This window comes from Neolamprologus brichardi, chromosome 12 (assembly GCF_056152115.1).
Source record: "Neolamprologus brichardi isolate AB-2024 chromosome 12, ASM5615211v1, whole genome shotgun sequence".
Lineage (NCBI taxonomy): Eukaryota > Metazoa > Chordata > Actinopteri > Cichliformes > Cichlidae > Neolamprologus > Neolamprologus brichardi.
In genome coordinates this window covers 24001769-24028474 of record NC_142115.1, presented here as the reverse complement: position 1 = coordinate 24028474, position 26706 = coordinate 24001769, and the positions used below count along the sequence as shown (strand labels likewise).

Below are 26706 nucleotides of genomic sequence, written 5' to 3'. Positions count from 1 at the left end.
AACTGGGCATGTGGTGCAATTTAAAAAAAAATAAAAAAGGGAAATGCACAATCACAGGACAAAAGAAGAAGTTGCAGGCCTAAAAAAAACTATCAACAGCAGATGAACAGTATCTACAAGTCCTGTCCTTAAGAAACAGGAAAGACTCTAAAAGACCTCGCACGGGACCTGAAAACTGCATCTGGGCCTTGAGTCAAAAGTTAAAATGATCTCATCAAAAGGGCGGCTGTCAAGCCATTCTTAAGGAAGGGAAACAGGAAAAAAAGCCAAATGTATGCCATATTACACAAGAACTGGAGTGAAAATCAGGGACAACCGGTTTTATGAAGTGATGAACCCAAACTTGACCTTTTTTAGTTGATATTGCATGTGTGGAGGAGGTAAGGAAAGAGGTAGAACAGTGAGGTGTTGCATTTCAGACAGTGGTGTTGGGGATCTTGTCAAAACTGAGGTCACAATTAAGGCTTTTTCCATACAGCAGACAGGAAACAAGAGCTAAATGTGTGGAGAGTGTCCCCCCCACCCCCACCCCACCCCTTTTTTTCACATAACCAAAAGAAGTCACACATCAAAAATAAACTATTGGAAATGAGGTAGACATCCCCATGCATGTAAGAGGAAACATGCAGAGAGCTTATTATCAACTTCTGGGTAGAAACTGAGAAATTTTCAGGAAAAACCCAGTGACGTGCACTCATGTGAGTGCAAGACACAACATGTTTTCAGATCAACTTTCAGTTCCTTTTAATATGAGGAAGACTTAACCAGCCTACCCGTTTCTGGTGCAGAGGTTTTTGATTTTACTTCTCTTACTTAAATATTATTTTCTTTTGCCAGATTATTGTGCACTTTTGCAAGTTTAATAAATATTTTTTTTCCTCCTAGGAGCTCTCATTTACCCAACTAACTGCACCTTCCTATGAATTCATTCATCTTTGAATTCATTTCAGCACACTTTGGCACTGACTGATGAAATAACAGCTTTAAATGACCTGAAACATTAGATAAATCACTGCAGGTTTATGTCCAGTAGGTAAATAAAAGGTATGGTGCCTTTACTGTGGCTACATTTTACTGATAAGACATTTTTCTGTGAGGGAATAAGCTAATAAGCTAAGGTTGTGGAAAAAGATGTTCCTCTTTGTCATATGATAAACTGCCCAAAAGTAGGAGGGGCTTAGGGTTTATAGTCAGTGGTGTCAGCAGCACTCACTTTTGACACAGTCATCATGAAAACTGCAGTGACCCTCCTGGCTCTCTCTTTCCTTCATGTCTGCTCTTCAGTACCTGTGAGCCGTCCAACAAACTGGCTCAGACAATGCCGTGCTTCTACCAACCTCTCCATCACAGCACTGGAGGTGCTGCCAGGTGGAGGCTGGGACAACCTTCGGAACATGGACATGGGTCGAGTTATGAACCTCAGCTACTCCCAGTGCCAGACCACTGAGGACGGGCTCTACCTCATTCCAGATGAAGTGTTTGTCATCCCCCAAAAACAGACAGGTGTGGAGACCAGCTCAGAGATCATCAGTTCCTGGCTTGAGCAGAAAAGCTCGACATCTCACTCCATTAATGCTGACATATCCTTCCTCACGGTGCTCAATGGTAAATTTTCTGTTGAGAACACTAGAATGAAAACCCATCAGGTCAAAGACTCATCAACCACAGCCAGAGTGCAGGTAAGTTTTCAGATGTTTTGAATAAATAACAATAAAGGTAAAGGAAAATGCACAGTACTGATGTTGAGACATTTTTTTATATTAAGCAATTTACCGTTTATTAATCATACAGTATTTGTACAGTATGCTAAGACATTATATTTAGAATAAAATAGAATAGAATAAACCTTTATTATCAAACGAATGAGAAATTTGGGTGCTATACAACTCTTATAGCAAGAGGAATATAGACACAAAGTAGTCCTATATACATAAGTCACTGAGATATGCATAAAAGTGTACAGAGACATGTATAAAATCTGCAGAGACATGTACACAAGTGTGTGTGTGTGTGTGTGTGTGTGTGTGTGTGTGTGTGTGTGTGTGTGGTGGAGGGGGGGGGGGGGGTATGAATACTCCTGGTGAAATATGTACAAACAAGATGCAAATGAGTAACAGCAATTAAAAACAAGTGATATGTCAATTAAACTGGTAATGAATAAGATAACCATGTTAAACTGTGTTATAGATTCTGACAGCTGCTACCAGTTTGTTATGTTTCCCCATGTCCCTCTCTGCCATTCCACCACGCCAGCAGACCACAGCATAAAAAATAGCAGACTCCAGCACAGTGTTGTAGAACATCCTTAGAAATTTAGCTTTAGTATTTTATTCCTTTATGATCCTATATAATGCACTTTTAAAAGCTTTTTTAACTGTAGTCTCAGCACATACGTTAAAAGTAATTTTAATTACAGAAAATAAAGAAGAGATTGAGATACACAGTGATGTACAACAATAATTAATCTTATAATCCTCTCTTTCAAAGGTTCGCAACTTCCTCTACACAGTTAAGGCATATCCAGACTTCACTCTGGACGCACGATTTGTTCAGCAAGTCAGAGACATCGCTGATGCGATTGAAAACAACCAGACGAGAAGTGCAGACTATCTCTCGGAGAAGATGGTGCTGGACTATGGGACTCATGTCATCACTAGTGTGGATGCTGGGGCGGCTTTGGTGCAGGAGGACTATCTCCGTTCCTCTTATGTGTCAGACAGCCAGTCACAAAGCTCCTCTGTTAAAGCACAGGCTGGATTAAACTTCTTTGATAAGCTGAAGTTTGACATTAGCAGTCAAAGTGCCCAACAGAGCTCATCGCTTCATACATATCAGTCCAACATTACATACTCTCTCATTCAAAGCCACGGAGGCACAACTTTTTATCCTGGCATCACTCTGCAGAAGTGGCAGGAAAGTACCAGAAACAACCTTGTTGCCATCGATCGTTCAGGATTTCCTCTGCACTATTTTATAAACACCAACACTCTCACTGATCTGCCACACCCTACGATTGGAAAAGTTGCTCTTAAAGTCAGTCAGGCTGTAGAGCGCTACTACAAGATCAATACTCGCCCTGGATGTGTTGATGTCAACTCCAAGAACTTCAACTTCCAGGCTAACATGGATGATAATTCCTGTGAGGGTCCCGCTACAAACCTCAGTTTTGGTGGTGTCTACCAAGAGTGTGTTAAAATCAGCTCAGATGCAGATCCACTATGTGATGCCCTGGCCCAGAAAAACCCAGATACAGGTGATTTCTCCTGTCGTCCACCTTACTCACCAACTTTACTCAGATCAGAGGTGAGACTTCAGAGTTACTCTAAGTATGAATGTCATAGGGAAAGTCATTCCTGTTGGGGTTTTTTCACTTGTCATAAAACGCGTTGTCAAGACAACAACTATGTTCGTTCTGCTCGCATCAACACCTACTGGTGCTCTATAAATGGACAGGCTCCAGAAAACTCAGGGTATCTGTTTGGCGGTATATACAGCCCCTCGCTCCTGAACCCCCTCACGAAAAGCAAAAGTTGTCCCCCAAATTTCATTCCAGTAAATTTTTTCTCAGATGGTGAGGTGATCTGTTTGAGTAATGACTATGAGGCAGGTACCAGATTCTCAGTACCATTCGGAGGTCTCTTCAGCTGTCAGTCAACCAACCCACTGGCAAGTAATCAACGCAGGTGCCCTCCCAAGTTCAGTCAGCACCTTGCTGCAATCAGTGATGGCTGTGAAATCCTCTACTGTGTTCAGTCTGGACTGTTCACAGGTGGGGAGCTCAAACCAATTCGTCTGCCTCCATTCACAAAACGTCCACTTATCAGCATGCAAGCCACCAACACAGTAATGGTGATGACTGAAGGAGAAAACAGCTGGGTGAGAGTGGGCCAGACCAAAATGTGGAAACTTGCCAAAACAGAAGAAATCCAGGAAATTGTTCAAGGCCTTAACCCTGAACTCAGTCAGATGTCTAATGGAGAAAAGGCAGGTGTAGTTTTTGGTGTGATGGGTGTGATGCTGATGGTGGCCATAGTGGGAGTGGTCCTATTCAAGCGGAGGAGAAGGATGCCACATCTTAGAAGTAGAGGTTATGAGGAAATACGTGAAGAAGTTGAGAGGGAGTCACAGCAAGATGAGGCTCCCGAGCAGAACACAGCTTAGAAGCTTAATCACTCACATAGAGAAATTAAACCGGCGTGGCAGGTTTAGCTTTGAACTTCTCTTTTGATTGTCTCCACATTCATGCTTCTTACAGCACTGGATAATACTTACATTTAAGAGCTTCTATTTTGAATCAGTCTTTACATTACTTTAGTTTATTATGCTCCACATTTTGTACTTTAACCTGTAGACTATTAACATATATGCAGGGAGAAATGACTTTGTAGCAGTCTGCCTCTGAAATCACCAGATGGAGCCATCAAAAAGGGAAAGCAGGGGTGATTTTTATACTAAGGCCCAAGATGCATAAGATCATGCTGTAAAATTCTTTTGTAAATATCTAAGCACTGTATGCATGACTTTGTTTGCAAATACTTTCAAGAAAAACATGTATAATAGATAATCTGAGAAGGGTTTTCATTTTTTCCACAATATATTCTAATAAACAATCAAAGAAAAAGACAGTTTTCTGTTTTGTGTAGTTTCTTGCACACCTTTTCTGTTATGTATCTTAAGCTGATTAAAATGAAAACTGTTTTTATTGTGCACATTACTAATATTATGCGTTGTATGCTTCTAGCCCTGTAGAGTCCCAGAATGAAAGCGGCTATGAAAGTTTGTATTTCTTTTACATGACACCCCTTATGGCAGAGTTTTTAAAAACACTTACAATAAAATACAATCTGCGCCGAATTCAAGACTTTCTCTGTAAGTCGATAGCGGCACAGAGAAGATTGTGCTATGGAGATCACATCATCATCAGTCTTGATGCAGGAGGAAGTGGCTATCTTTGGTTTGCACTGTTTCTATCTTGATCTTAACTTCTACTTCCAAACTCTACATGTGTGAGGCTGACAAGAGACCTTCTTATGCATCTTTGCCAACAATGATTTGTCAACCATGCTGTCTTAATTTTAGACTACTGTAGATGTGGACAGATAGCTTTGTGACACACCGTCTTTGAAAGTACTAAGTGGTGCTTTTAAAACAGAAATCAGAGGAGACTTTCCAACTACAGATTGAACCAATACTGCCATCTTCAGGCCTAGCTGAATGCAGAATGCCATGTTTGTTATAAACAATTGTTATAAATAATTTTGCACAAATATTAAGAAGTTGCATGAGACTTTGTTTAAAACTACTTTAAATAAAACACACATAACCAGAGGTGAGAAGTAACAAATTACAAATAATTACTGTACTTAAGCAGAATTATCAGGTATCTGTAGTTTACTTTATTTTTCTGACATTTTTTTTTAAACAAATATCTGTACTTTTTAGAGCCGGTATTTTTCACTTTTACTTGAGTAAAGAAGTTGAATCAGTACTTTTACTGGAGTATTTTCAAACATAAGTATATTTACTTCTACTTACTTTACTTAATTTTTTTTCCACTAATGTAGCACCAATACTGTCCTCTTGTGGTCAACACGCACAATAGAATTTTCTATATGAAAGTTGCTCTCTTTTTAGGTGAGGAAGCAATTTGTGCTATGCGAGTGGTCGTTTTACTCTCTCTTTTGAATGTTTTTCAGAACACAAGACTGAAGACTCACCTCTTTCTTTTAGCTCTTTTATGGCAGGCTTTTTAGTTAACACAGAGTGAAGTATGGCTGTGTAGCATATCTGTGGATATATGCGGGCCAGCTGTTTCAGTTCTCTGAGTGATTGACATATAAAATAATTGAAGCATCCGACTTCAAATGATCTAGAAAAACTGATAAATTGTATTTTGAATCCTAATCTATGGTTAACATGATATGTTACCCTATGAGTAATAAGAATGTGTTTGTTTTATACACACAGTAGATCAATGAACACCTGTTGTGGAACAAAGATGCAAAACACAACACATACTGGTACGTATAGCATTCACACTCCAGCTGCCAATGAAGGGGATTAATTTACCTTTCCAGCAGGTGGTGCAAGAGTGCTGTGACACTTAGTGGGGACCTGGAACCTAAAAAAAAGTCTTAGAAAGTCTAAGTAAACCCAACAAACTGTGTCATTCGACTCCCTCGTCTCACCCACAAAAGGTGAGCTAAAAATGTCAGACTTGATGTTCAATCAGGATGGTCTCCAGTAACTCTGTGAAACACCCTGGAATCATTTTTGACCAGGGTGTGACATATCCTTTAGTGCACAAATTAAACAAATGTTACTCACATATGAAGGCTGGATGTCTTGGGGAGCATGGCAGCACAGGGATAAGCACTACTGCCTCACAGCAAGAAGGTCCTAATTTCTAGTCCACCATCTGGCCAGGGCCTTTCTGTATAGAGTTTCATGTTCTCACTGTGTACTCTGCCTTCCTCCCACAGTCCAAAGTGGGGGTAGATTTTAAATTGCCTATGCCCCTGAGTGTGCATGCAAATGGTTTCCTGTAGTGATGTGCGATACCACTGATTTCCTTTCCGATCCGATACCAAGTAATATTCAGGGTGGTATCGACAATACTGATCCAATACTGATACTTTGTACAAAAACTTATTTTATTTATTGTATCTCAAATTATAGCATCATAATGATCACAGGACATCAGATTACTTGTTCTTATCACTTAATAATGCAGAGTTCATCATATAGAAATAAAAAAAAACTGAAGTTGTGCGCATTTTGAACACCTTGCCTGCCTGCAGCACTAAAGGACTCCGTGAGAGACGTCTGTCTCGCCCTAGCAGCACCTGTCCCTGTCCTCCTCTTCAGTTCGTCTCAACATACGCTCGTCATATTCTGTGATATGATTTACTCTGAGGTGTTTGACAAGGTTAGTGATGTTGCCACAACCATACATGCCAACCCTGCTGATTTTTCCAGGAGAATCCCGAATTTCAGTGCCCCCCCCCGAAAATCTCCCGGAGCCACCATTCTCCCAAATTTCTCCCGATTTTCCACCCGGACAACAAAATTGAAAAACCATTTCCAGTTTCCACCAATGGCGGCAGCTACTTAGTTTTAATATTACTCTTATTTCTCTTTCTGGGTCGCAAAAAAACTTTTAACATATTTTCAGGTGAGAATGTAGCTGTGTAAACTTCAAATATCTGAGACGACCGACGCATCGTCTTCAAACCCCCGCGGTCTTTCATTACTCGGGTTAAACATGATATATAAGTCACTTTGATAACTTCAAAATGTTATTGTTGGGCTTTTTCTGTGTTTTATTTGTCCGTGAGTAAATTGGTTTGGCTGAGTTATTAGATTAGATTAAATTAAATTTAACTTTATTAATCCCTCGGGAGGGTTCCTCCGGGGTTTTCACACAGCTGAATAAACGTCAAACAGAAAACTAATTAAACAAAGTGTGAGACGGTCGAGAGTTTACGTCAGCGCCCGGTTATATTTTAGATAGCAAGGAGCAGACGGCAGAGTTTCACTCCACCGAGGGAGCTCGTGACGTACTACCCAGCTTTCTTTAGACCGCGAAGGCCGTGTCACTACCCGATCCGTACCGGAAACCCGATCGGTACCCCGCATGCGCAAATCTTACGTCACTTCCTCTCTTTGCCAACATTGCGACATTCAATATATTTGAATGATACGGTTAGCGCCCAGTTAGCTCCTAGCATTTCTCAACAGCTCTGCCTCCTTTTCGACTCCCCGGGACATTTAAACAATGGATAATCCGTACACAAACAAAGTCATGCTTTTCTCCTCAACAGAAAGCCTTCCCCGATTGAACAACAGCGCCGTAAAATAAGAAGAATGGCGCCTAATTACAGACTTAATAATATTGATTTAGCAATGTGTCACGTGAAGATTCATCAGCCAGATTAAGTGTTTACTGACAATTGACAGTGATAGCGGACATCATCATCACTATTCCAGTCAATCCTCTCCTCACAGACAAGCATAAACACACTCGACTATCACTAAATCAAATTTAACACACGTTTGTAATGACGCCAATTCATTTTACAATGGGGTTCATTCGCTCGGTCAGCAGGTGGCAGTATCCTCGTACACTGGGGAGTACACTGCCATTAAACGAACAGAAGAAGAAGAAAACATCTGCATATGCGCGGTAAGGATCGGGTAGACCCGATTTGTACGGTCCGACTTTGCACATGCGCAGTAAGGATCGGGGAGTCCCGATCCGCAACTATCTTTTTATTTTTCGTTTTTGTCTACATTGTACTGAAATGCTTCATTATTGCAAACATTTTAAGATATACTTATTATTCTTAACCAGTGTTGGGACTAACGCGTTATTAAGTAACGCGTTACAGTAACTACGTTATTATTGTGGTAACGAGCAGTAGCGGTTTTAGATACGGGCGACACGGGCGGTTGCCCCGGGCGGCATCGTGGTGGGGGGCGGCATCACGGGCAGAAAAAAAAAGAAAAAAAAATGCTCGTACTCATGCTGCCCCAAAGTCAGCCATGGAGTTATTGCTCCAAGTCTTAATCCACAGAGTTTGGGCTTGTATACTGCATTTGGTTTTTTTTTTTCCCCTTCTTTATCTTTTTCCCTTCTTTAGCGCATATTGGGAATGGCATAGGCACCAATCGGTTTTCTATCGCCCATTTGCTGGGAGTAAGGACGCCCTCCGTTTGCGAGGTGCGCCTGCTGCTTGCGGCGCAGGGAGGAGAGGGCGGGGCGGCGGGGGATTCTCTGGCTGGCTGGAGCAGCGTCTAATAACCAACTCGCAAAATAAAACAAAATAAAAACAAAACAACAAACACGAAAACACCAGACATCATGATACAGACTTATAATTTGCACCGATGTTTTTTTCGAAATTCTATACACGAAAAGTGAGCGAGAGAGCCCTCGGTGCGCCTGCTCGCTGATGAAGTCAAAGTAAACTTTTGACTTTATTGTCATCTCCGCTACATACAGTACAGTATATAGAGAGACGAGACGACGAAGCTTCAGTTACAGCAGTGGAAGTAAACAAACAATATACATAAAAAGAGTAAGAAAATAAATATACACTTTAGGACTCGGTTTAAAGGGATCAATAACAATTTATAATTTACAGTTTGATGATTTAAAATCTCACACACAAGCCGTCGAAAGGGGAGTGGGGCCTGCTGCTTCCAAATTGAGCACATTTCATTTATAATGTTGTAAATCCAAGCCCATTATGTATTCATGATTTGAATCCTGGGTTGTGTGAAATCTCAGAAATAAACCCTAGACAAAGTGAATCTGTGAACTAAGGTGTAGGTGTGTTAGATCATGTTGTGGAGGGATGGGCGTTGGGTGGGATGAGTGCAAAATTAAAACCAATGGAAGATGGACAAGAAAAGCTCAAAGCCATCAGGTGCTCAGTTTAGAAAAAAAGAGAAAAGAAGAGGAAGAGAAACGAGCAAAAGATGCAGGTAAGCAGATGTGTCACAGGATAATGGCAGGTCATCCTGAAACAATCAGAATCAGAATACTTTATTAATCCCTAAGGAAATGATGTGGGTTACAGTTGGTCCAAGAAGAAATGGTAAAAATAGTAACAGTAACAGACTAAACTCCAAACAATACATTATGTTACAGATTTTAATATTAATTAGTCATTGTTAATTGTTGATTTGTCCTGTTCTCATTGTATGAGGAATTATGATGGCTGTTTGGTGACCATGTGCATACTATGCATACTCTCTCTCCCTTCATATGTGTGTGTGTACAACAGCTTTATGTTAATGTACAATCCTTAATATGCTTTGTCTGTGTGTGTGTGTGTGTGTGTGTTGGGGGGGGGGGGGGGATGGGGGGGGGGGGCCGCCCAGGGCGCCAAACAGGCTAGGACCGCCACTGGTAACGAGCACGGTAACTAGTTATTATGCCAAAATCAGGAACGCGTTAGTCGTTACTGGGATTTAGATAGGGTCGTTACTCGTTACTTCGTGTGGTGGCTATCGCGGAGCTTCCACAGATTCTGTAACATTAGCAAGTGGTGGAGGCCAGCAGGTGGATGAGGGAAAGGGGACGCAGAAGGAAAAGAGACCCGAGGCGGCCGCCGGTCCAAGTGTGAACTGAACTTCAGGTAAGAAGTTATGACCTGCAGTCTATCTGGGTCAGATATAAACCAAGTTTAGGTGGAGTTTATTTTCGTTATTCTGACTTTTTGCGTACTGCGTACTAGGTAGCATGACGGAGTTTCTATACAGCTGGGTGGGTGCTATGAAGTTAATGATGTTGAACTTTATTTTGTTCATAAGTTATTAGAGTTGCCAACCGTCCCGTCTGGTATTCAGATAAAATATTACGCGTTTCTTATTGAGGTGAAAAGGAACAGTTTGTCCCGTAATTCAGCTACAATGAAAAAGGCACAAAGCTGGAGTTATTCTGTGTCTTTGCTGCACAGCTGACTCTTCTCTCATTCTCCCCCCTCCCTCTCCCGTTTCTACTTCAATCATGAAAACTGATCAATGATCAGCTGATCGGCTCTCTTGTTTGTTTATCGCCCACTTTGCGCCAGAAAGAGGAAACCAGCCAATGTCGCGTTAAACAACAGCAGCACGTTTAAGCTTGATCAGCAGTTGTTAGAATTTATTTAATATTAATTTCTAGTATCAGCTGATGTTTGCTGGAGCCACAGCTGCAAAAAAGCTGCTGGTCATGATGTCGGTTTGGTTATCTGGTGAGAGGGAAACATGAAGATGAAACCAGGAGATGTCCTTACTGAATCATCAGAGCTGAACAGGTGATGGAGAAACAGGTTTACCTTTTAGGTGACATGAATGAGTTGAAGGGAAGTTATGAACTGTTTCTGAGAGACAGATAACCCCAGGATCCTTTTTTAGGTAGCTAACAGCTGGTAACTGTGCAGGTGCGGATCTAGCAAAGTTTTGCCAGGGGGGGGCAGGTAGGGCATTAACAGGGAGAGTGGGCACAAAGAAATACTTTTCTTTCTTATTCTCATTTAAAATGTCTAGCTTTTAAAAAATAATTATCTGAATCTTACAACAAACGATTGATAGATTGATGCATATATACCATCAAGACAGTGTACATCACTGTCACAACAGCGTTTGTTTTCATTCAAAGGCTTTATGATTTTTCCTATAATGGTGGGCCGGTCTCTAGTCAAAATGCCCAGGCCGATTTTTTGTCCCAGTCCAGCCCTGTATGCAGCTCATCTGCAGTCTGGTGTTACCTACATCTTCCTATTTAGAAGGCAGAATTTCCGAGTTCTGAGTACAATCAAAGGACCACGACTGCAGTTTTTGTGTTGGATGTAAAAGGCGCACATGACGCTGTGACGTAGGCTAGAATCATGGCAGCGGTCAATGATGGTCCAGGCGTGGGATTTCTCTCGTGGAAATATGCACATTATCTTTTCCTTTCTATTGGTAGGTGGCACAGTGCACTTGTGGCAAGTAAGCAAGCTAGAAGACTGGCAAAGTTATGGAAGCAACACATTAACAAGAGAATTCTGAGTAAAACCAAAGTTACTTTCCCTAGTAACTAGTTACTTTGAAAGTAACGAGTAACTTGAAGTAACTGAGTTACTTTTGAATGAAGTAACTAGTAATGTAACTAAGTTACTATTTTAAAGTAACTTACCCAACACTGTTCTTAACATCTTAACCGATACTCTGACCTGTAACTATCGTAAAATGCTACGACCGGAAGTAGACACCTTTCGCGCATGCGGGGTACGGATCGGGTTTCCGGTACGGATCGGGTAGTGACAGGCCGGGTCCTCAGGTGGAAGCAGCCTCTGAATTTGGACACCCCCACTGTTTCCGGGTTGGCCAATAATAACGGTGACATTTAACGTATTTTACCCGATAAATAAACACTGTAAAATGTATTTTGAATGTCTCCCTAATTCTGAGGTCTCAAGGTTGGCAAGTATGGCCACTAGTGATGTGCGATACCACTGATTTCCTTTCCGATCCGATACCAAGTAATATTCAGGGTGGTATCGACGATACTGATCCGATACCGATACTTTGTACAAAAACTTATTTTATTTATTGTATCTCAAATTATAGGGTCATAATGATTACAGGACATCAGATTACTTGTTCTTATCACTTAATAATGCAGAGTTCATCATATAGAAATAAAAAAAACTGAAGTTGCGGCTATTTGAACACCTTGCCTGCCTGCAGCACTAAAGGACTCTGAGAGACGTCTGTCTCGCCCTAGCAGCACCTGTCCCTGTCCTCCTCTTCAGTTCGTCTCAACATACGCTAGTCATATTTTGTGATATGATTTACTCTGAGGTGTTTGACGACGTTAGTGATGTTGCCACAACCATACATGCCAACCCTCCCGATTTTTCTGGGAGAATCCAGAATTTCAGTGCCCCTCCCGAAAATCTCTCGGAGCCACCATTCTCCCGATTTTCCACCCGGACACAAAATTAAAAAACCATATCACAGAATTCAGCCAATTCCAGTTTCCAACAATGGCGGCAGCTACTTAGTTTTAATATTACTCTTATTTCTCTTCCTGGGTCGCAAAAAAACTTTTAACATATTTTCAGGTGAGAATGTAGCTGTGTAAACTTCAAATATCTGAGACGACCGACGCATCGTCTTCAAACCCCCGCGGTCTTTCATTACTCGGTTTAAACATGATATATAAGTCACTTTGATAACTTCAAAATGTTATTGTTGGGCTTTTTCTGTGTTTTATTTGTCCGTGAGTAAATTGGTTTGGCTGAGTTATTAGATTAGATTAAATTAAATTTAACTTTATTAATCCCTCGGGAGGGTTCCTCCGGGGTTTTCACACAGCTGAATAAACGTCAAACAGAAAACTAATTAAACAAAGTGTGAGACGGTCGAGAGTTTACGTCAGCGCCCGGTTATATTTTAGATAGCAAGGAGCAGATGGCAGAGTTTCACTCCACCGAGGGAGCTTGTGACGTACCACCCGTCTTTCTTTAGACCGCGAAGGGCGGGTCCTCAGGTGGAAGCAGCCTCTGAATTTGGACACTCCCGCTGTTTCCAGGCCGGCCAATAATAACGGTGACATTTAACGTATTTTATCCGATAAATAAACCCTGTAAAATGTATTTATCCCCCCCCCCCCCACACACACACAGCCCTTTTGAATGTCTCCGTAATTCTGAGGTCTCAAGGTTGGCAAGTATGTCCACAACACCTCACTTTTTTTGCCACATGTATCACAAGCCACGTCTCAGCTGTTTGTGGAGGTAAAATACGTCACACATGACTCCAATTACACTCAGCCATTGTTGTGAGTGCGCACGCCAGCGGCTGCGAGACATTTATACAGCCGTATTTCGCCCATAACTATGAAAGGCGGAAGGAGAAGTAGTTCCTTTGACTGTAGAAAATCCGAATGTTATAGTTTCTTTCCACTGTGTTCCTGTTGATGATAAACTACAAATTTACCCTAAATTACTAAAATATCGATATTTTAATGTGAGAATCGATTCTAGAACATAAATGACTGGTATCGGAGGAATCGATATTTCAGGATCGATCCGCACATCACTACCAGTTACTTAACATGGCAGAACCAAAGAAGCGAAAGGTAGAAAAGTGAGTGCAGAAAATTTCAGACACGGTGGGAGAGTGAATATTTCTTCAAAGAATTCAAGGGGAAGTGTGTCTGTTTGATCTGCACTGAAACTGTGGCAGTTATGAAAGAGTATAATGTACGATGTCATTATGACACCAAATATATGGTGGCTGGGAAGTGCAAAGCGCAACAAATTAAAAATCCGCAACAAATTAAAAATCCACAACAAATTAAAAAAATGCAACAAATTAAAAATCCACAACAAATTAAAAAAACTGCAACAAATTAAAAATCCACAACAAATTAAAAAACCGCAACAAATTAAAAATCCACAACAAATTAAAAAACCGCAACAAATTAAAAATCCGCAACAAATTAAAAATCCACAACAAATTAAAAAACTGCAACAAACTAAAAAACCGCAACAAATTAAAAAACCGCAACAAATTAAAAATCCACAACAAATTAAAAAACCGCAACAAATTAAAAATCCACAACAAATTAAAAATCCACAACAAATTAAAAAACCGCAACAAATTAAAAATCCACAACAAATTAAAAAACCGCAACAAATTAAAAATCCGCAACAAATTAAAAAATCCACAACAAATTAAAAAACCACAACAAATTAAAAATCCACAACAAATTAAAAAAACGCAACAAATTAAAAAACCGCAACAAATTAAAAAACCGCAACAAATTAAAAATCCGCAACAAATTAAAAAACCGCAACAAATTAAAAAACCACAACAAATTAAAAATCCACAACAAATTAAAAAAACGCAACAAAAACCGCAACAAATTAAAAAACCGCAACAAATTAAAAATCCACAACAAATTAAAAAACGGCAACAAATTAAAAATCCTTGACGGAAAGAGATTGTCTGAAATACCGGAAGTGGCACAACGATTAGGCTTACTCCATATTTGTAGCTCAGAAAAGTGATTCGGGATGTCAACAAATGTCGAGAAACTCACTCCTCACAGCGCTTCCTCATTACCCTGACGGTGCTCGCTGCACTACATAGAGAACTGGAAAATGTTTTGTCCGTTTTGTGGCGTTAGCTTCAGCCTCTTCACCCCTTTTTGTGCTTCCTGTGGACGGTCTCTGGAGCTTTTGCAGCACACAGACCAGGCTGAAGGGTCAGACAACCTACAGTACTGCATTAAATATTTCAACGAAGATCACTCATATAGTGTTATCGTGGACATGATGTTAAGTTTGCATGGTGTAAAGATGAGTATAAGGAGTCTTAAAAGTAAACTCAATAATGCTGGACTTTACCGAAGAAAACATTTTCACTCCAGAACAACGATCATTAACGCAATCAGAGCGGAGCTTCAAGGACCTGGGCGATTGTTTGGGTATCGAACAATGTGGCAGGTACTTAAACAAAAGCATCATCTTAAAGTGAAGAGGGATGATGTGATGAAAATACTCCGGGAGCTTAATCCTCATGGATGCCAGATGAGAACACGCAGAAGATTCATTAGGAGAACCTATCATTCGCTGGGACCCAACTACATGTGGCATGCTGATGGTTATGACAAGCTCAAACCATTCGGTTTGGCCATTTCAGGGTGCATTGATGGAGTTTCACGCAAGGTTTTGTGGCTAATTGTAAAGCGCTTTGAGGGCCTCGAAAAGCGCTATATAAATGCAATCCATTATTATTATTATTATTATTATTATTTCAGTAATTCAACTTAAAAAGTAAAACCGATATTAAATACTCATTATATGCCAAACTAGACATTTTTAGCCCATTTAGTAATTATGATGATTATGATTTGGAACATAAGAAAACCCCAACTTCAAAGCCAGAATAAACCATGTAAAGCACTTTGTGCTACATTTCTGTATGAAAAGTGCTTTATAAATAAAGATTGATTGATTAATCATTAACATTATAACAAATACTTGAAATACCTCACTTTGTATGTAATGAGTCAATATCGCTAATTTCACATTTAATTTGAATTACTAAAATAAATTAACTTTTGCACATTACTCAAATGTTCTATTTCTAAACAAATTTTTTTTTTTTTACTTTATGTGTAAACCTATATTAGTGCAATTGTCTTCCATTGACCACAGATACGGCTCCAGGGACTGTGGATTCCTGATTCAACAATCTGAACTGGACGCTTTTCCTGAGTCTAGGCTGTCAGTAGTTGTATGTGGGGACTCAAACATACAGGAGTATCTGAATTTTGTAATGGAGCAAAATCATTTTCAAAAGCCAGTCTGCTGGGATTCTGCCACTGAACTTTACATGAAGTTATTAGAAATTGCACATTTCTAAAAAAAAAAAAAAAAAAAACCTGGCTTTTTGTCGTTTTTACCAAAACCTAGCGCATATCCTGTATTTTTGGACTAGGCTACATGAGTTGGCTGAAGATGCCAAAAGTTTAAGTTTGTGTTTGTAAAAGCACATTCTTACTGCAATGTCTTGCTAATTCTGGTCCTTGTTTAGCTGATGGAAGTTGAGATACAGTCCTGAACATTTAGATCAATAATAAATCAAATCAAAATCAAATCATGCACTGTATTGTGTGTTTATTACAACTTTTAAGAGTAGAACACTTTTAAATGCCTTTACTTTTAGTAGCACTGTCAAACCTTTGAACAAATCAAGTCAAGCCATTGTATTTTAAATCTCCTTTGAACATATGTACCTACATTTTAGAATAAAAAAAACCATGCTCAAATACACAACTGATTTCTGGATAAGTCCCGTAGCAAAAAAACTACAGAATTTACAATGTAATGCCAAGAAGAAGCAGCTGTAAGTGACTGGGTTATCTAATAAAACTACAATAACCCTGGTAAACTATAATGGATTTGTGCTGCACCACCAGCATGTCCCACCTTCTCCTATTCATAACATCTTTAAAAAAAAATCTTGACTTAAAAACTTGAGAAACAAATCAACAGCAGGTTTGAACTACAAGGCCAGACATCCTAGAAACAAAATCCATGTTGGATTTAAACACGGAATATGAGGTTATCATTGGTAGTTTCAATAAGTTTAAGCATGTATTTGCCATCGGGAATAAAGAGTCATCCAGGAACTGTAGGCTTGGTAGTGGATCTAATCCAGAAGGTGGCAGTGATGTTAGCCCAGTTGCAAACATCAGAACATCGCCCACTGACACAGCAGTTTGTGATTCTGCAAAAAATAAAAATGCATGTAAAAAATTATATATGTATATGTGAACTCAACACATTGTCTTGTAATGAGTACTAAAAGAAATACTGGTATACACCTTCACAGTCAAGCAGATAGTCTGACCAGTAGCCCACAGTTTGACTTTCCAGACGTCTCCTGTTACTTCCAGATGGGCTGAAGTCAGGTTTGAAAAGTCTCTCAAGTTCAAGAGCTGTGAGTTTCTTTTCCATGTGACACAGGACCGGGGAAAGCAAAGTTGCTGGAGTGCACTCAGGAAATGAAGTGCTGAAAGACCATCTTTAAATCTAAAGAATGAGGAGAACTTTATGTAATTTACCAGTTCATAATACATGCACAAACTATGGACAAACTTTGAACTCTGGAAACCTTGGAGAATGTAAAACATTTCAGTCGGAAATTATGCACAACACCGTCATAACAATAATTCTATAGTCTCTTCTATAGTAGTCTCACCTCTCAATTACAGATGAGTTTCGAGCAATTATATACCACCAGAGATAGTCAGACACAATGTCTTTCTTTTCCTCAACTGTGGAAACATGCCTTAGACAACCAGCCACCTGTAGCATAGTACTGTGTTTTATGACACAGTCACGCAGGACATCCACTGAACCAGCACTGTCGATCTGAAAAACCCATAAAAATGGACATACACGATGTAAGCTTACATGTCTGATTTTCATTCCTGTTTTTTCCCTACACAAAGAAAGAATATTTTAATTTCATACAGATGAAGAAGCTATAGTTCTATCCTGCATTCAAATCCTGCGCTGTCCTCACCTCTTGTAAAGCTTTCCCTATGTCATCATCTGTTACTGAGGCAACTGTTGCTTTTACTGAAGTCTGGCCTGCAAGATAATGTACCAGCTCTTCTGACAGGAAAAGACATCAAAACAAATTGATTTACAAGTCCAAAAAAGCCTTTAAATTAAGTTTATCAAACATCTGATCATTGCATACCCTTTGCATTGTAGACGAGGAATCGATGTCCTTCTGGTCCATCAAAAATGGGACGATCTTTCATGTGTTTCATTAGCAGACTCAAAAACTCTCGTTTTGGGCCACCTGCATCAAGTCCTTCTTCTAGAATGCCAGCACCATCAGTAAATTTAACCAGCATGTCAGTGGTTTCAGAGTATGACAACCGCCTGAAACCCCTGACTGCTCCATCCCAGACATTTGCTCTTGAGATGTTGAATCTGCTGACACTTCCATGATGAATAGCACTGGATAAGTTTGCAATGATGTCAGGTAGAGTAATGTTAACGTCTTCCCTGTAATCACAAAAATGAAAGACAGAATGCAAGACTATACAATTTAGCGTTGTTATTTTAAGTAGTATTTGATATTTTACAGTGCTTTGTAGTCAATCGGTGAAGCAACTTCAACCAGCTCTTCATCCTCGTCCTCAATGCAGGGGGCACACAGGTCTGCATATTTACTGTTGAGAAATTATAATTCCAAGATTAGACTAACTTCTATTCACCCTATAACTATCTTTACCCATTTCACAAACCCAAACGTGTACTGTAGTTACAGGTTTAAAATTACGTATAAGACACATTTATATTTACGTATAGGGACTCATGACTGGATTTGTTTCGTTTTGGTGATCAAGATCCTCTGTATCAGATATTACAATCTGAAAAACAACAACAACAAAAATTGCATACTGTACATAAACATACATAGCATTGTATTATTTCAACAATTGCAAAAAACCTCATGCTGACAGAAATTGCCCAAATACCTGACTTGGCTGTATGGTAGATGAAGGTCCTGGAGCATGTCTGAAACAGAATACGAGTATTGGAATTAAAATGTCCAGATAAGTAGCTCATACCGTTTAATATTATTTATGATACCAACATTATAAAAAGGCTATGAAACCAATAAATATTTATATTAGGGCGGGGCAATAAAATAACAACAATATGTATTGCAGTATACTTTTTTCTCAATGGAAAGCAGTAGCAGCAGAAAGCAATGGAAGCAGTGCCACACGCGGAGATGTTTGGGCACCATTTACATCTAAACCAACCATTAAAATAAATATACAAGGAGAGATTAGGAGAATTTGCTTTTATTTCTTAGCTTATTCATATGATATTGACAAAAACTTTGTCAATTTTACGTCTGTTCTCATGTATAACTTACTGTAAACTAAGATTTATTTTTAGAATCATTCTTTTTTGTTTTTAAATGTAATTGACCAAGAATTTGAGTGATCTGGTGTTTGTTGTCTTTTGAAACTGGAAATCTTTATCCCTGACTTTTTATTTAGTTTTTAACATGTACCTTTTTTTAGTTATCCGAAACGGATGTAATATGTTAATACATCTGTCTGTCTGAACTTATGACAGGAAATAAATATTTAAATCAAAACAAGCTTCTGAGGATTTCACAACTTACTTATGTGAAATTTTAAGTTCATCTTGTAATTGGAAGGTTGCCGGTTCGAGCCCCAGCTCGGACAGTCTCGGTTGTTGTGTCCTTGGGCAAGACACTTCACCCGTTGCCTACTGGTGGCGCCAGTGGCAGCCTCGCCTCTGTGCGCCCCAGCGTGGCTGTGGCTACAATGTAGCTGCCATCACCAGTGTATGAATGTGTGTGTGAATGGGTGGATGACTGAATGTGTAAAGCGCTTTGGGGTCCTTAGGGACTAGTAAAGCGCTATACAAATACAGGCCATTTTCCATGAGCAATAGCATATTTAATATGTAAAAATCTAGCGGTTTATATCATGATGTATATCAATATTCCCTGAAATAAAACAAAGAAATATTGTGACATGAAAATATTGTATTGCCCAACTCTAATATATAGCAGAACAAGCTCTGAAATAACTTACTCCTTCTCTGCATGTCTACCATTAGGGGTACTCTGGTCTTGTGGTTTGAAAACCTAAGATGAAAAATATGCACTTTTCAAAGCTTTCAACAACTTCGTATCGTATTTAGATAGTTCATCAATACTTTAAAAAAAATTATATATATTTTAAGAACATATAATCACACAATGAAAATAATCCACCCATGGATGTTACAGAATTATGATCATTATAGAGAAAAAAATAGAGCACTCAGAGGACATGCACCTCTGCCAGGGCCACTCATAGGCCTCTGGCATGGTGGAGGGGGGAAAAAAAGTACACACCAATGTGTCTGCCTGGTTGAACTCAGCTGTGCTTCTTGATGTAATCACAATCTCAGGGTCTGAGTCTGAGGTACCATCCTCTGCAATCAGAGCTGAGAAAATAAACACATTATTAGTTGCTGTATATGTAAACACATCAAAATATAAAATTAACGAACCTTGTTTGAAGTGGCTCTCTAGGCAAATGAAAAGAGAAATCCTGTTGTAGTTCTTTCCTATTTCCTCTTTGTAGTCTGCCAATCGGAATGGCCTTTCTGTCCCAGGCACATTTATCACCTCTGTGCAGTCGGGATACAAAAGGACATATGGTCCCTCCACCAAGTCCTTGTTGAATGTTCTCATTTTTTTCTACAGCCTGCTTCAGGAGGTCAGGGGCTGTAATTTCAGGGCTAATAAATAAGGGCAGTGTTTTCCCTCTTAGCGGTTTTAAGTCCGTTTGTTGTGACACCATTAAACCTATATTGATCTAGAAAGAAATAATAAAAGCCAGATCACTTTAAGAATAATTGCCAAATCCTCATTTATAAAGTTACCTGTGATGGCTTACCTTGACAGGTTTACTCTGTTGCTTGAGTTTTAATTTTGCTCCACAGCTGAAGGCCTGACGCTCTATGGATTTTGATCTTTTGTACTCCATGAACTGCTTGTATGACGGACATGTTTGTTCTGGTTGAATGAAAAACGTTTAACATCAAAACGGGGTTATAAGCACTCTCCATTACTAAACGTACACGAGAATACAGTATAAGCAAACATAAAAAGAAAACGGAGCCAAAATGGTAAATAAACGTGCTATTTAACTGAAATAGCATAGACTGTCTGAAGAGAATAAAAAGTGAGTAATATATCAAAATTACTTTGTTCAGAATTTTCTGTTTGTTTTGATGTCCCTGGGGAGTCTGACCCTTCAGCCTGGTCTGTGTGCCGCAAAAGCTCCAGAGACCGTCCACAGGAAGCACAAAAAGGGGTGAAGAGGCTGAAGCTAACGCCACAAAACGGACAAAACATTTTCCGGTTCTCTATGTAGTGCAGCGAGCACCGTCAGGGTAATGAGGAAGCGCTGTGAGGAGTGAGTTTCTCGACATTTGTTGACATCCCGAATCACTTTTCTGAGCTACAAATATGGAGTAAGCCTAATCGTTGTGCCACTTCCGGTATTTCAGACAATCTCTTTCTGTCAAGGATTTTTAATTTGTTGTGGATTTTTAATTTGTTGTGGATTTTTAATTTTTTGCGGTTTTTTAATTTGTTGCGGTTTTTTGATTTGTTGTGGGTTTTTAATTTGTTGTGGTTTTTTAATTTGTTGTGGATTTTTAATTTGTTGCGGTTTTTTAATTTGTTGTGGATTTTTAATTTGTTGCGGTTTTTTAATTTGTTGCGGGTTTTTAATTTGTTGTGGGTTTTTAATTTGTTGTGGATTTTTAATTTGTTGTGGATTTTTTAATTTGTTGCGGTTTTTTAATTTGTTGTGGCTTTTTAATTTGTTGTGGATTTTTTAATTTGTTGTGGGTTTTTAATTTGTTGCGGATTTTTAATTTGTTGCGGATTTTTAATTTGTTGCGGTTTTTTAAATTTGTTGTGGATTTTTAATTTGTTGCGGTTTTTTAATTTGTTGTGGATTTTTAATTTGTTGCGGTTTTTTAATTTGTTGCGGTTTTTTAATTTGTTGTGGATTTTTAATTTGTTGCGCTTTGCACTTCCCAGCCACCGTACTATGCATACTACACTGGTGCTGAGCGAGAGCAGAAATTAAAGCAAATGGTAGCTCTCCTGCGGGGTCAGCAACAGTATTTTTTTTCGTGCTCAAATTGTCCAGGAAAAGGCTACAATAGCCAGCTATGAGGTCGCCCAACTCATCGCAAAACATGGCAAGCCTTTTTCAGATGAAGACCTCATAAAACACGGCCTCGTTAAAGTCACCGAAATAATGTGCCCTAAAAAAGTGCAGGACTTAAACAACGTCAGCATGTCCAGAAATCCAGTTGTGCGATGCACTGAAGACTCGTCAGTCAACATTAAACTGCAACTGTCTGATGAAGCTGTGCTTTTGATTTTTACTCCATCGCATGCGATGAGAGCACCGATGCCACAGACACCGCACAGCTGCTAATTTTTTTGCGGGGAGTGGACGAGAGCACGAGCGCTTTAGGTGAGTAAAAAATATATTCCACAGTACCCGTGTGTTAATAAGAATGCACGTGCAGGTACACATGCTTCAAATATCAATAATGCGCATCAATTCTGTCACTACTCTGCTTTTTCGCACCACTTTCTTATATGCGTTTTTCTTGTTAACGCACAGAGTACACACCGCTGTGCACAGCACACGCCGATCTCGTCTGATGATCTGCTCCTTGATCAAGTGACATATTTGTCCAGATTTTTGGCACGAGTGGCGATCAGCACCGCAGCTGGATGGCCCGGTTTACATACCCAGCGCAGCTGATACTCACCAGAATAATTTACTAAAATCATTCGGACGCCTGTTATTAAGTCCAGTTCAGCCTGTTAATGTTGATAACCGTTTCAAACGAACGTTAATAGGTGTGTTGCTAAGCCTAATAACTTAAATAACTAGCTTGAAATTTACCCATCCCATTTTCCCCTTTATTGTTTTTTCTCTGTACTGTAAATCTTCTGTCTAAGAAGAAATCTACTGCTGTTCTGAGAATGAGCTACCTAAGCTTTTTCTGAATAAATCAATAAAGATCCATTTATGGAAAGCTGTGATGAAGGCAGTTTTGTCTTTAATTGTATTCACCGATATAACATATTTGACCACTTTTAAGTGATTTTTCTAACTTTTTTCTAACTTTCTAACACTAAAGTTAAGGTTATATACCTAATTTCTATTAAGTGGCCCAGCCCCTCCTATATTTTTATGTATGTGGCCCTCAGTGAAAAAAGTTTGGACACCCCTGTCCTATGAGCAAGCACTTTGGCGACAGTGGGAAGGAAAAACTCCCTTTTAACGGGAAGAAACCTCCAGCAGAACCAGGCTCAGAGAGGGGCAGCCATCTGCTGCGACCGGTTGGGGTGAGAGAAGAAAAACAGGATAAAGACATGCTGTGGAAGAGAGACAGAGATTAATAACAGATATGATTCAATGCAGATAGGTCTATTAAAACATACTGAGTGAGAAAGGTGACTGGAAAGGAAAAACTCAATGCATCATGGGATTCCCCGGCAGCCTACGTCTATTGCAGCATAACTAAGGGAGGACCTAGGGTCACCTGGTCCAGCCCTAACTATATGCTTCAGCAAAAAGTAAAGTTTCAAGCCTAATCTTGAAAGTAGAGAAAGTGTCTGTCTCCTGAATCCAAACTGGAAGCTGGTTCCACAGAAGAGGGGCCTGAAAACTGAAGGCTCTCCCTCCCATTCTACTTTTAAATACTCTAGGAACAACAAGTAGGCCTGCAGTGCAAGAGCGAAGTGCTCTAATAGGGTGATATGGTACTACAAGGTCCTTAAGATAAGATGGGGCCTGATTATTTAAGACTTTGTATGTGAGGAGCAGGATTTTGAATTAAATTCTGGATTTAACAGGAAGCCAATGGAGGGAAGCCAAAACAGGAGAAATATACGCTCTCTTTCTAGTCCCTGTCAGTACTCTTGGATTTTGGATTAACTGAAGAGTTTTTAGGACATCCAGCGTCACTCTGAGACAGGATATTTCTAACTTTAGAGATGTTGCGCAAATGGAAGAACACAGTCTTACATATTTGTTTAATATGTGCGTTGAAGGACATGTCCTGGTCAAAAAAGACACAGCGTTATTGGAGGCCAAGGTAATGCCATCCAGAGTAAGTCTTTTTTTAAAGTCATGTTTGACTTTATGCATTTCTGAATAGTTTCTGGGATGCTTAGAACTCAAATTGCACTGCTTTAAATAGTTTATTTTGATGCACATGCTGTTTTTTTGTTGTTTTTTTTGCAAATTTGCATTATAGGATTGTTTTTCGTTTTTTTCTGCAGTATATGAAAATTGGTGTATCTCAAAAATAAAACTATGAAGACAAACTAAATTTATCGTTGTTATAAACTATTTTTTGCAACTTTTTTGTATTTAAAGTTTTGAGGGATAAACCTCTTAAATTTCTCTGAGTAGAAATATATGTAAAAAAAAATATCCAAAAACGATTTTACATTTTTTTGTAGTTTATTGCCCTTTTTTTTTTTCTTACAATTTATGTAGTTACTATGGACTTAATGCATACATATTATTAAAATTGGGGCTATAACAGTTGTATTGATGTATAGCAACTTGAAATTCTCCCAAAAATGGCACTACAGCATGTAAAAATATAAAGTAAGCTCTGGCGGACTTGGTTCTATGGTAGATCTTAAAGGGTTAATAAACAACTTTTACCAGTTTATTCCAATTTCCATCAAAGGTCTTGTATTACAGTTTTTTAAAACGTATAACATTTGCTTGGTTGACCATTTACGAGCAGCAAAAACAACCTGTCAACACAGAAATGTCACACTGCTTCTCTGTAGCTCCTTTGTTTACTTTGACTAGTTGCAAAACAAGTTATTTGAGTAAAGTTGTTTGCTCACTAATGGTTGGTAGTTCTTTTACAGAGGTTTCTTGATTTCTTGAACAGTTAGCAGAATAATGCCGAAATGCTGCAGAGGGGAACTGAAAGGTTGGGATTTACACAAGTGTATACTGTAGTCATACAGTATGATGTAAAAGAAACATCAAAGATTTCCCACAGCAAAGCGACAATCAAGCACTTGTTTTTTAAACTTTACCCTGTGTGGGATTATAATATTATTTTATGCCATGTTAGACCCCTAATTAAAGATTGTGAATTATTATGTAGTTTTAGTTTGCATTATTCTCCTGAATTAGAAGAAGGTGATAACTATTACATTTGGTAAACTGATTTGCATTACATTAGACTGTTGATTTATTGTGAATGAATGATATTGTTTTACGATGCATTATACTGCTGAGTTATAAGAAAATACTGTTCACAGAAAGTCATCGCCTTATTTTTTCTGGTTAGAAGAGAACAGAGCATTCTGCCCCATCTCACCAGGAGCAGATAAACAGGGAGCCAAGGTCGTAGCTTAGGCGCTGTGTGAGAGAAAGAATGTGAATGTTTAGGCTTTTATGATTAGGTGGGGGCCACTAGAGGCTATAAGAGTTTGATCAAGGCTCCACCATTTTGAGATCTGATGCTGTCTGCTGTATGGTGTCCATCTCCCACGCGTGTATTCATTAAATCATCGTTTGACTCAACCCGGCCGGACCAGTGTTGTTATTTTGGTTTTCCTCTTGTATCCATCCCCAATATTTGAATCCATAACAGTTTTGGGGGCTCATCCTGTGGTATTGGGGTGGAAGTTTTGGAGGCATGGACGGTCCGAGGTGGTCAGACGGGCAGAGGTAGGCACAGGCCTGTTGATTTTATCCGAAGTGTGCTGAATTGGACGATAAAATTAAATGTCTATTCAGTAAAAGTTGCCGGTGAGTGTCTGTTTTGATTTTGATGAAAAATCTCATGAGTGTTGAAACTTGAAGTAAGCTTATAAGTTATAATACTGGGTTAGAGTCCCAAGATAAAGGAAAATAATACTGGGTTTGAGTCCCAAGATAAAGGAAAATAATACTGGGTTCGAGTCCCAGGTAGTTTGATAGGGAATTGGTCATTTTGTGAGTTAGAGTCTCCATTGGTCTAAGGATTGCATCTGTGTTGGCCATGTTGCGAGTTAGAGGCTCCATTGTCCATAACGTTGCATCTGCGTCAGTCATACTCTTGTTTTAGAGGGTTGACGGCGGTTTAAAAGTATTATAAATTATCTAAGAACGGCAATAGCTAAGAGGCGCATAGCCCAGAGGTTACGCTCCCTCCTGGCCGCGGACGCGCGACCTTGACCTGTCGGCGAACAGGGTTAGTTCAGTTTGGCTTGACTGTGGGGTACAGGGCATCCTGGAATAAGCTAGGAGTTAGAGTCTCCTTACCGTGTTGAACGGTATCTGCGCTTTTTTGGACACTTTAAATTGAGTTAGGGATTTTAGAGATGAGGCCAGATATAGTTAGAGTCTGATACTGGTTAATTGATTACAAAAAAGTTGGACTTTCTTCGGTTGGACCCGTTATCTTAAATTTGTCAAAATTGTGTAGGCGCTAAAACTTTCAGGCCTGAGAGTGAATGTAAATATAAGACGTCTTTGTAAATATAAGATAGAGAGCTGAGTGTGAAACGAGGCTGTGTGTGACGACAGCGCGCTGCAGCGCTGCGAGCTATTCTTAGACGGTGTGTGAACATGCAAATGAGGTGGCTGCTGTGAAGCCCACAGAGGACTTCCTGTTTAGCGTGTTATTGAGTTTTATAAGTATGATTTGCAAACAATGATACATGCCTGTAATTAAAATGCTGATTTTGCTGATTATAATATTACAAATAAAGTTTTGAATGACTACGGTGAATGTTTGATGTTTGGCTGGGTTTTGATATAGGAGAGACGGCTTTGCAGCTGCTGGGGGTGAGTGTCTGTGTGAAAGGAAGTCTGCATGCCCATAAAAGGCAACTGCCTGACTGTGTGAACTATGCACCAAGAGAGAGAGAGAGAGTAAAATCTAGGCAGATGAACCAAATGGATGTTTTAAGAAAAATAGTAAATGAATGTTTTAGTCTCTTAATACAGGTGGATTTCTCTCAACCTGGAGACCTGAGTACAGCGGCAAGAGGATAGATTAACAAAATTGGGACGACAGACAGGCCAAGCTCTGGCTC

At 39.4% G+C, this 26706-nt stretch overlaps 2 protein-coding genes across 2 annotated transcripts; one reads left to right on the top strand and one right to left on the bottom strand.

The window, feature by feature from the left end:
- Positions 1-1229: 1229 nt before the first annotated feature.
- On the top strand, positions 1230-4619 carry LOC102787164 (macrophage-expressed gene 1 protein-like). Its single transcript, XM_087849206.1, has 2 exons — positions 1230-1679; positions 2488-4619. Exons 1-2 carry the CDS (start codon positions 1230-1232, stop codon positions 4159-4161), a joined length of 2124 nt encoding a protein of 707 aa, XP_087705332.1. The 3' UTR covers positions 4162-4619.
- Positions 4620-17391: 12772 nt separating this feature from the next.
- On the bottom strand, positions 17392-20036 carry LOC148100244 (G2/M phase-specific E3 ubiquitin-protein ligase-like). Its single transcript, XM_087848732.1, has 7 exons — positions 19957-20036; positions 19652-19704; positions 18551-18590; positions 18375-18442; positions 18155-18241; positions 17761-18074; positions 17392-17426 (listed from the first exon to the last, which is right to left on the bottom strand). Exons 4-7 carry the CDS (start codon positions 18386-18388, stop codon positions 17392-17394), a joined length of 450 nt encoding a protein of 149 aa, XP_087704858.1. The 5' UTR covers positions 18389-18442; positions 18551-18590; positions 19652-19704; positions 19957-20036.
- Between the last annotated feature and the right edge of the window lie 6670 nt (positions 20037-26706).